Raw genomic sequence first — 11154 nt, 5'->3', positions numbered from 1 at the left:
TGTGGAATGTGCTGTTCTGTTTCTCTACTTGTCTTTACTACATTCATTGTTGTTGTGGCGGTAAGTAAGCCAACATGTATTAGAGCCATACAGTATGAAGAAATTAGCCCTAAATCGTAATTATTAGTTATGAAAAACAATTTTCGCAGCGGGAATTCTCCTCGCAATATTATGGAATACAGTAGCCGTTAATGTATTGTAATGTTCGGTAACCGCGAGATGTATCAAGCTAACGTTAACACTTAGTCCAGTCGTTGGGTAACGTTAACGTTAACTTTAGCTAGGGACTTTTTTGTGCTCCAAATGTCAGAGAAGCAGGACTCTGAAGATGACATTTGGGAGTATAAACCTCTTGAGAAGAAAAAGAAGAGACACGAATCACCGTCTGCAACTGTGACAAAAAGAAAATGTACTGTCAGGAAAACCTCCAAGAGAGACTCTTCTTTCTCAGTCAAGTCACCTGACCGGAAAGTTAAGATAGCTGAAAGTGGAGATTGTAGGTCTGTTCTTACTGGAGACAGCAGTTTACAGGCGCATAATCTACCCTTAAAGTTATCTCCTTCTGGTGACACAGTGCTAGCAGACAATGCTGCTGCAGAGGGACCATCCTCTGGAGACTTTTGCCCCATGTGTCAGATGCCCTTTTCCATATTGGTGGTACAGACTCAAAGATGGCATGTTGCTGAATGTCTTGACACCCCCAGGGACACATGCGAAGGTACAGACATTCATACTTCCTCATACTTTATCTAAAAAAAATACAGATACACTTATTCATTATTATTATTATTACACTCTATAACAAAAAGAATTCTCTTTGAAATGTTATATGCAAGATGTTCTTCATAATCATTCCATCATACTTAAAGAAGTACTCCAACAATTAAGCGCTAGACTTCCAGAAATTGGGGGGACAGATCAAAACTATGGTCAAAATCACTGTGGTAGAGTCTGACTTTTAATCCTTAGGATGGTCAGAGCTCCAAAAATACTAGATAATACATTTCCCACAATGCAACTTGCTAGCATCCTTCATCATGCTGCGTTCATGTCATAAGGGATGGATGGTAGAGACAGGAAGCTTCCCTTGTTATTGGCGAGTGTTCACGTTATCTGACAACTCAAGAAGGTTGTATAATTGAAGAGTTGGTCATATTGGGGTGAAAAAATAACATACAGTGACAATATAGCACTATAGCCATTAAACATATGTTTAATTACATTGAATGGTGGATTTTGGCTAATGTGAGGCACTTTTGTATTATAAACCTCCAAGTCTGATACAAATCTGAGTTTCCCAACCAGTGATTACAACTTGGGTGTTAAAAAAACATTATTTACAAGTCAGAAACTGGTAATTACAGTAATTCCCTCATGACATGAACATGGCATCAGATCCTCCCTTAGGCCTACTGGTAAATGCCTATATCGTGCTCTCATGCCTTAAGTTTGTACCACAGGATTGCTTTGGAGTCTCAAGCCCAACTCAAGAAAACATTGACTACATAATCAGTGTTATTTGTTCTAGAAAGCTCCCTCGAGCCACAGGAGACTTGGCATGACGAGTAAACTATTATGTAATTTCAGGCACCTCTAAGTTTTTGAATATCTGTGTTGTCAAACTGCTTTAGCAGATTTTGTATGTAGGTGCTTTTGAATGATTATCATGTTGTACCCTGCTGAAAAGCCTAATTTCTACATGTTTATCTGTTTACACAGAATGTCCAGATGGCCTCCGGTGCTTCTCCACCATTCCAAACCATTACAAGAAATTCAACCACAACCTCTTGGCCCATAGTCGAGCAAACAGTGACACAGCCCTCCTCAGCCTACCCCAGCAGGCAGGGACCAGTGGGAAGACCGACCTCAGTTGTCTCCCAGGACTGATAAACAATGATGTGGATGGCTCTATTTTAGAGATTTCACAGGATAATGCTTTTAGTCTTTCTGCCGTTTCCAATCATAGTGTCTCCCCTCACAGTAATCTCACTGGAACACCTCCATCTAAACTTACAAATGGACTTCTGTTACTGCGTTCACCTGGCCCAGAGGATTTTAAGAAAAAGAAAGGATGGTCGTCCTCTACTAAAAGACAAAAGCCCATCAGTGCTTCTCAAGAAAGTAGAACAGAGCTTTCATCCACTCCTGTCAAAGCAGAGAGTGGAATACAAGCTTGTGAAGGTTTAGCCAATTGTGAACCTTCCCCTGACAACAATGATGCAATATCCTATTCTCCACTTTCAGAGTTCCCTGCAGAGACTGAAGTCCATAATAGCGAATGTCGAAAAGCCCTTTTTAATAATGATGCATTTGAAAATGAGAATGAAAACTCAATGGTGCTGTTCAGTGACGGTTTCTCAAGTGAAGATGAGCTCCTCATTCATTCTGAATTATAGATCAGATGTGGATCTTATAAAATCTAGATATCTGTTCTAGTAGAAACTCTTCTAAGCTCAGATAGTCTGCAGTTGAGAAACTTGAAAGACAGCAGTGTTCAAGTGCCTTTATCACAAAGCCCCATTGTCCAAAGATCTCAAACCATGCCGCCGCAGAAGGGCCAGATCAAGGCAGGTCAAGCCTCCTGTCTAAAGCAGACTGATATTGGAGTGTTTTTTGGCCTCAAACCGCTCAAGGAGAAGGAGAAAGTGGCTGAGAGTGGACCAAATGAACTCAACACCACCCCTGTTCCAACACTTGGTGAAAACTCAGGACTGAGGCGACAAAGGAGAGCCAGGCAAAGAAAAAGCAAGGCTGACACAAATGCAGATGCCTCACAGGGCACAGGGACTGTAAATACTAGTAATGTGGTGGATAATCAGGGAGAAGCAGGGAAAGGTAGGACCAGAGGATGGAGAGGAAGAAGCTGGAACCGAAGGAACGCAGTGGGAGAAGTAGAGTTACCACGTTGTCCCTTCTACAAGAAGATTCCAGGTCAGTGAGTGACCATATATCATATATTGCTGCATACGTTTGAAGGGTAATTATTTTGTAATCTAAAAAATATGTAAAATGTTATTGTACTTAGGGACAAAGTTTGTCATAGATGCTTTTGGGTATGGAGAGATCCAGGGCATCACTGCCTACTTCCTCACACATTTCCACTCAGACCACTACGGAGGGTTGACCAAGAACTCCACATTTCCAATCTACTGTAACAGAGTAAGTCAAGCTTTGGTTACTGTAAAATACAAATGACTGACTTCAGGTATTATTTCATTTTATTGGTGCTTATGCTGTGTATTTTATCTGGTGGCTAAGTGCCTGATGTTACTGGTTGGGTTGTGCATCACTTAGCAATATTTTAATCTACACCACTATATTTTGAAGTAGGAATCAATTACATTACTATATTATTTTTATTAGCTTCTCTGCATGGCATTGTTTTGGCATTTTTTTTGTTTTTACATTAAAAAGTGTTGGACGGTGGTTTTTACCCCAGCTTTCATTCGACTATCACTGAATCTGCTTCCCACAAACCCAACATTTTTATATTTCATACAGGGAAAGAACAGCGTGCCAGTTTAGATACGTCTGCAGTTTTGTGTCATAAATAAATGACAGGTCTTTTGCCCTCCTAAGGCCTGTTAGTCCTGTTCCACTACTATGGAAGAGATTAATTCTTTGAAAGTGCTACAAACCTTTTTTTTATTATTCTATTTATTTGCATCTCATTAAAAAGCTCCTGACTGCTTTCTTTCACTGAATGCATGGAGCGAATGCCTTACCCATTTGTTATCTCACTGCACTGCATTGACTCGGGAATGGAAAATTAGCTTCCAGTTGGCAGCTATGAATACCAATTTGCCAATGGCTCTGACCATTATTGGAGTTGATTGAAATTTGAAGACCTTTTTTTTTTTTTACACAGTATTGGATAAAAACACTTCATATCCAGGAAATTGAGTTTGTCTGGGTCCTTAGTTGTTCTTTCTGTTTATAGCGTTAGGCTAGCACTTTGCTGTTACTTTGCAAATGTTGCATCCAATTATGGGGTGTGAAGTAAGCAATACACTAAATTGAGGTATACAGCAAAACAATAAAAAATGTAATTTATACTTTGAACCTCTTTAATGTTTAAATTAGACATGATTTGTTTACAGTATTTTATTTCATGCGTTGCACATTTTCTATTTATCTTACTGGGATATGTAAGAACATACCTCTGAAACTAATTAAAAAGCCCAATAGATTGTCCAGAATAAAAATGTTTTGGTGAAAGAGGCCAGATGAGTTCTCCTGTCAAATGGGTCATGATTTATCACAGTGTGTGCTATCTTGGGATTCAAACTAAAAACAGATTTACAAGGACTCATTGGGATTCCATTGGGGTTTTATTTATTTACTTGGTAGGTCACATAAATTCAACTTGGACTCTAGGTGGGTCACAGCCCAGAAAAGTTTGATCGTGAGTAAGGGGTGTTACTTAGTTGTTTATAATATACAAATGTATAGAGTAGTTATACTGTGTTTACCTTACCTGCTTTTTTAAAATAGAAAAGTGTAGTTTTTTTCTAGCTTTAGTGACTGCTGCCTCATCATTATATGTAAGTTAACCATAGAGATTTATGTTGACTGACAGCTGCCTCTCCTGGTCAGATTACAGGGAACCTGGTGAAGAGCAAACTGAGGATAGCAGAGCAGTATGTCCACATCCTCCCCATGAATACCCAGGTCACCGTGGAGGGGGTCACGGTCATCCTCCTGGATGCCAACCAGTAAGTCATCGACCTGACCTCAACATCAGCCAGTTGACTGACTGACACTAATTTCAAAGTCAGACAGCCCTAAGCCAAATGCTAGATTGTTCCATTTAGGAATACTAATGGGCGTTTTTTAGGAAAACTCTAATTCTGCATGAGAGGGCAGTTTCCTCAGTCGAATGTTTTTGATAGTTTCCACCATTTTTAATTCAAACCTATTCGTACCAACAGTTGTGAAGGCCAGTCACTACTGTATATCTGCGTTATTGACCACACTTTTCTTGACAGTCAAAGCTTCTGAGAAGACACTTCTCTTTGTTTATCACACAATGAGTACTTCCTTCACTTTTTTGTCTGCGTCTGTTCTTTCAGTTGTCCAGGAGCTGCCATGTTGCTGTTCTTCCTGCCTGATGGACAGACAGTCCTCCACACTGGAGACTTCAGAGCTGATCCGTCAATGGAGACCTACCCTGAGTTACTCAGCTGCAGGGTGCAGACGCTCTACCTAGACACCACGTTAGTACCTGTCTGTCTCCTCTCATAGTCATTGTATGTACCAGTGAGGTTACTAAATGGCCAAAACAGAGGACTGTGGTTACTGTATATGTGTGACCTTTTTTGGGGTGGTTACTGTAAATAAGACTCTTCTCAGCCAATGTGGATCAATATTAGCTCAAATGTGTGCACTTTGTTTTCACTTCATGTCCTCAATCCTCTCAAGCAAGAAACTCAGTAAAAGTGATGCAGAAGCCCAGAGGAAAGTCAGATTTTCAATGTAAGCTCTCGTATCCCTATAGCTACTGCAGTCCTGAGTACACCTTCCCCAGGCAGCAAGAGGTCATCAACTTTGCAGCCAACACAGCCTTTGAACTGGTGACGCTCAACCCACGTACACTCGTGGTGTGTGGATCCTACTCTGTGGGAAAAGAGAAGGTCTTTCTAGGTGAGTGTTTAGTCAAAATTGTACTTTCCGCATCTGCATGGCTACAATTTTGTCATGACATGGCAGACCTGGCATGATGTCTAACAACAAATGATTTCATAGAGTTATGCGGTTTTTAAACAGTTTTATAAATTGATTGATAAAGATTTAGGAATGGGGTTGATATAGCTTGCACATGATTCGAAAACAGTTTGATCATTAGACAGGTATGTTTTTTGATGACTAATTATATCAGTGAAAATGACATGTTAATTTATTCGATATATTTATTTATTCGTGATATTTCTTTGACACAAACTATTGCACAGAAAGTAAAATATATTTCTAAACCTAAAAGGAAGGCACTTGGATTTTTGTCTGTAGCTTTTGATCACTACCTGACCTTTCCTCCCTCTGAAAGGGCATGTGGGATTACGTGTACCGAAAGGGAGTGGTGTGGAGAATTGTGGATTTTGAAAAAAAAGAGCCACTCTCGTGTCCTCTAGTGATGCATGAACAATGCTCTGTTCCACTTTGGTGTGGTGGAGTGATGAAAAACCAATGTTGTCCTCACAGAATGTGAACATCATGCATTCATTATGTAATCACCTTTTGCTTCAACAAGCTTTGCATGGAATTAGAATGGAAAAATTGTACAATTGTACTCAGCTAGTTAGTTCTCTGTTATTCCACGAGAGTATCTGTGCTCTGAAACACTTTACAAGGTAATGAACACGATAAAATTTATCCAGATTGTGTTTTGATTTGGGGGGCGGGGCGAGGGGTCTTATTAAATGCAAGTACATACTAGGTCTTAAAATGAAGGGCTGAATTACCCACATTCCTGCTTCTTAAATAGACCTCACTCTGCTTCATTTGTAGCACTGGCAGAGGTTCTGGGGTCAAAAGTGTGCCTCTCTCGAGACAAATACAACACCATGTGCTGTCTGGAGTCGGAGCAAGTCAGACAACGTATAACCACCGACTGGAAGGCAGCCCAGGTCCATGTGCTGCCCATGATGCAGCTCTCCTTCAAAGTAGGTGCAGCAGTCTCATTTTCCATTAACTGAGCTGCAAAGAGGAGTTATTACAGTGGGACTCAGGGATATAGAAATTAATCCTATTTTAGGGGCATGTTTAGGAAACAAAGTACATCAGTGATAAGAATAAAACAACTATCAAATATATCACATCAGACTTATTTCCCCCAGGCACTATAAATATTTATTCAATGCATATAAGGCCATGTATTTGGGTAAGTTTGACAATTCAATTTAATAATACACTACTTAGTAAGATGAAGGGGAATAGAACTAGCTAATATACCGTAGTTACACACTGTTTCTCAAATGGTCTGCAGACCTTTTGTGTAAATGTTTCTCTTGTTTAACCAAGGGCCCGCGTGTCAAATGGACAGTTTATTCGGATGTGCAAACACGTCTCTTATTCTGCTTATGGTCGATTTATATGCTAGTATCTAGAACAGCAATTTAAATAATTAGGAAATGCTAATTATGATGACCAAGCATAGCATCTCTCCAAAAGGACTAACTCATTTAAATTTGCCATCTGTATCAGCACAGATAAGTCCCTGAGTTGGTATAACTCAAGCATCAGTAGGCACCGAAAGGCTGACTTAGGGGAAATATGTGCAGTTTAGGTTAGCATTGAGACCTTTGATTAGTGACTGTTTGAGCAATTTTTATCAAGAAGAGCTGAGCTACTAGAACTCGGACAGAGTCACCTTGAAATAAATCGATAGATTGATAGAAAACGATATAAAACCATTTAAAAGTTAAATGTTTGCATTGTAAATAACCTCTTTACAGTTTTGTTTATCAGCTGGCAAACGAGTGATGTGTGTGAGTAAGTCATGTTTGGAGGTTAGCTATTCGAAAACACAAAGCAGGATGATGCTTATCAGCGTGAGCAAAACAGCTGCACAAACATAAGATATCTTTACACATTTTGGAAGAGAGCTTTATGTATACGTTTAGCAGCTGTTCTTGGTAGCATCAGCGTTCTGCAATATGTTGTCACATTTCAGTTCATCAGCATGTAATACATTTTCAAAGACCATGCTCACATACTACATTTCCTTCCTCACTTTTACAAGCTGCATTTTCATGTACAATGCGGTGCTGTTTGAATATGAAATTCTCACTTCCATGTCCACTTCTCACTTTCATCTTGTCTCCAGAAACTGCAGGATTACCTGGCACGCTTCTCAGGACGGTACGATCAACTGGTGGCCTTCAAGCCCACAGGCTGGACCTTCAGCCAGAAGGTGGAATCAGTAGAAGATATTCAGCCTCAGATCAGTGGCAACATCTCTATCTATGGTATGCACTTACATACAGCATTAACAGAGAAAACCATGAATACTAAATTAGGACTGTTAACACTGTTTAACGATATTTGAAGGTCTTCTGCAAAGGTATAGGTATTATATAGTAGTAGTTGTTAATGCCCCATCACTTTTTTCCTGTCCACAAAACAGATCTTTATAATGGTGAATAATCTTAATTGTCATCTTGACACACTGCTAGGACCAGATCAGCCATCTGGCCTGTAACCTACAATCATCAGCTAGAGGCTTTTGCCACGCACATTCGCACATAAGTTCTTCCTCCTCAGCAGTTTGTGTGTCAGTCAGGCGGAAGCCAGATTGCGCTCTCTCTCACTCTCTCTGACTTGTGTTGTTTTCCTCTCCCTTGCACTTCCCAGCCATATGCTATTACTGCTCCTAATATTGTTATCTGCATGTGGGAGGATTGACTTTGTTTTTGAGTAGGTTCCGTTTTAGCTGTATCTGTTTAAAGCAGCGGAGCACATCAAATCTGTAGAGGGGCGAAGGTAGGACAAACAAGGCATCAGCTTTCTGAGACACTGCCAGATGTCTTCTGATTCTCTCCTCAAAACAAAAGAAATGAGACATTTGATAGTCTTATATAATCATCTGAAATTTGCCTTGAGCTCCCAAAAGGGAAAAGTCTGAGTCTGTGGGTCTCTTTGTTGAGCACCTAGCCCCGTTGCTTATCTGACTGACTCCGCCATACATTTAGCAGTTCTATGATGAGGGTTAGGGTTATCTAATCTAAGCGAATGATCCAATTGAAAGGGAAAAGTCCTCTGGTTCAGTTCTAAACCACTGCTTGCCTCTTTCCCTACAGGACTTGTCTCCTTCATAAATAGAAAATAGAGATAATTATAACCTTCACTTAAAATAACCCTGTGAGGAAAAACAATGGGTTATCTTTGGGCTTGTTAGCCGTGCTCCGCTTGGCTACATTTGTATTGCCAACGTTTAGGTACACAATGATGGCAACCCTTTTGTTTACTTGACAGGAATCCCATACAGTGAACACAGCAGCTTTCTGGAGTTGAAGCGTTTCGTCCAGTGGCTTCAGCCCCTCAAGATCATCCCGACAGTCAACAATGGCAGCTGGGCTAGCAGGAAGGCTATGGAGAAGTGCTTCAATGAGTGGCTTATGGAAACTAAAGCTACACTGTAGTAAACTTTGTTCACAGCTGGACTCAAAATCGCCTCTATTGCTCCTTGGTTATAAGAGTAAAACCAATTAATTCTCAATACTGTAATGATGACCAAGTGGAACAAATAGAGACTGCCTGATGGACATATAGCCTCAGACTGCTGAGCTCATAACTCTAGTATTTCAGTGCAGAGTGAGGGTTTGTGATGAAGTAGGTGAACATGAAGTGCATTCACATCTATTATAAAGGTTCTGCTTTTATCAACAAAGGTCTGAATTAAAACAACTCTGAAAGCCGTTTTTGTGTAAACATGATCTGAGGTCGTACGCACATTGTCTACAATTAGACCTGTTTTTTTTTGTAAAAAGTATTATACAATGGAACTGAATTAAATGGATGTGTTCACTGCCTGCTGTGGCCACTTCCACCGTTAGTGTCAACAATACACTGCTGCTTTAAAATTGTGCAATTTTATAAGTATCTGTATTTTATAAAAAGAAATATTTTTAACTTTCTTAACCCACGTTTTTCATTTTTTTGCAACATTAACATGTTCATACTACTTGTCAAATGTCAAAAATTGTACATGAGATTGAAGACGAGTTTTATTATAATTTGCAAACTTGGCACAATCAGTGGTTTTTAAGTTTGCATTATTCTGGATTTTTGCTGCTGTACATTAAAATCATTCCCCATTAGTGCCTCTTTGGGAATAAATAGTGTTGGAGGAATGCCACTGTTGTAGAAATGCAAACTTGTCTTGGAACAGTGTGCTGCTGTCAGACCTTTTAAGCAGTTTATCTCTGAGACAGCAGAGACATGCTTTACAGAGATGGCGCTTTCTGAATCTCAGTTTCTGATAAAACAGGCTTTTCACAGAGTCACTGCGTGATTTCACCTTTCATGTAGAACTTCGACTAATCCAATCTGCCTGAGCTGTGCGTGTTCAATCTCAGGGGCCAGAGTGAGGAAAATGTTTGCCGCAAAATCTGTACATTGAAAAGATTCAATGTTGTACTGTAGATTCCCACAATACTGTATATCCCAGGGTGTGCAGTCAGTGATGTATAATTCATATCTTAATTTACTAATGATTTGATTTTAAAATGTAACATAAAAGCTGCCTACCATATTTATGAACACTGAATCTTGTAACTTTTCATCACTTAATTTTTTGGCATAGCAGTGTTCACAATAAAAAGTTGCCCTGATAATTGGATTTAAAACCATCTCTAGGCATTTCATTACACCCCTTGCCTCTCTTCCTATTTAAAATAATGCATGTGTCATGTTTATCAGCCACTGTACTTGGCTGATGTAATAACCACTGTATTACTATCTCTGCCCACAGCGAGCCATTTCCAGTAAGCCATTTCTAATCATGGCGTATCATATTCTTACCTTAGGCATGAATTATATGTATTAAGTCTTGCCAAACTGAAATTGGATTGACTGGGGCGCTTGTTGAAATGTCTTTCTATTTCATTCTTTAGGTACAGTATGTCTTATTGGTGTCTGATTTTGAAAGATAATTATGTCCACAAATAATGGAGTCTTGCATATGAATAACAAAAAAAACTTTGCTGTTACCCAGCTGTGTCAGACTGTGCCAGATGTGACGGTTTTTGGCACGGCATCAGCCCCCAAACATGAGACCATTGCTCAAGGCGGGGTAACTCACCCCATCGACTATCGCACCAAAGACTACGTGGAGGAAATCCGTAAAATCAGCCCGAAAGGTGAGAGAACACAGAAATGCACATAGTGTTTAAGCACAAAACCCTCAAATCCTTACCTGCCTTGCCTGGCCAGTTATATTTTCATATTTACATTTTTAACACAATGTCAGTGTCTTTTGTTTGTTGATATAGAGACAAAGAACATTCCTTATCTTTATATTTCTTTTCCATCCAAGGAAGTTCCGGTTCTTGCCCCTGCTGACAGGGATACAGAATCCCCGCCAACTTTTTAAATTAGATGCCATTTAGCTCTCACTTTATGCTTAAGTGAATAATATATCAGCTGATATTCCTTGAA

The 11154-nt window shown here is 39.7% G+C and overlaps 2 protein-coding genes across 2 annotated transcripts; both read left to right on the top strand.

Moving 5' to 3' along the window:
* The first annotated feature begins 47 nt into the window (after window positions 1-47).
* On the top strand, window positions 48-2396 carry LOC120551609 (DNA cross-link repair 1A protein-like). The gene is made up of 2 exons (XM_039789094.1): window positions 48-718; window positions 1720-2396. The coding sequence occupies exons 1-2, from the start codon at window positions 304-306 to the stop codon at window positions 2394-2396; spliced, it is 1092 nt and encodes a 363-aa protein (XP_039645028.1). The 5' UTR covers window positions 48-303.
* A 47-nt stretch (window positions 2397-2443) lies between these two features.
* Window positions 2444-9995, top strand: LOC120550977 (DNA cross-link repair 1A protein-like). Its single transcript, XM_039788025.1, has 8 exons — window positions 2444-2931; window positions 3026-3159; window positions 4597-4715; window positions 5073-5216; window positions 5498-5643; window positions 6505-6659; window positions 7823-7964; window positions 8971-9995. Exons 1-8 carry the CDS (start codon window positions 2541-2543, stop codon window positions 9135-9137), a joined length of 1398 nt encoding a protein of 465 aa, XP_039643959.1. The 5' UTR covers window positions 2444-2540; the 3' UTR covers window positions 9138-9995.
* Window positions 9996-11154: the final 1159 nt, after the last annotated feature.

Source organism: Perca fluviatilis, chromosome 21, assembly GCF_010015445.1.
Source record: "Perca fluviatilis chromosome 21, GENO_Pfluv_1.0, whole genome shotgun sequence".
Classification (NCBI taxonomy): Eukaryota; Metazoa; Chordata; class Actinopteri; order Perciformes; family Percidae; genus Perca; species Perca fluviatilis.
This window is presented reverse-complemented; position numbering and strand designations above follow the sequence as displayed.

Bases quoted from the DNA above. Each gene is read 5' to 3' on its own strand.
- LOC120550977 (XM_039788025.1), top strand. From the start codon at position 2,541: ATGCCGCCGCAGAAGGGCCAGATCAAGGCAGGTCAAGCCTCCTGTCTA. The intron at 3,160-4,596 runs GTAAGTCAAGCT...TCTCCTGGTCAG, and splicing joins TTCCAATCTACTGTAACAGA to ATTACAGGGAACCTGGTGAA. The intron at 6,660-7,822 runs GTAGGTGCAGCA...TCTTGTCTCCAG, and splicing joins TGATGCAGCTCTCCTTCAAA to AAACTGCAGGATTACCTGGC.
- LOC120551609 (XM_039789094.1), top strand. From the start codon at position 304: ATGTCAGAGAAGCAGGACTCTGAAGATGACATTTGGGAGTATAAACCT. The intron at 719-1,719 runs GTACAGACATTC...CTGTTTACACAG, and splicing joins CCCCAGGGACACATGCGAAG to AATGTCCAGATGGCCTCCGG.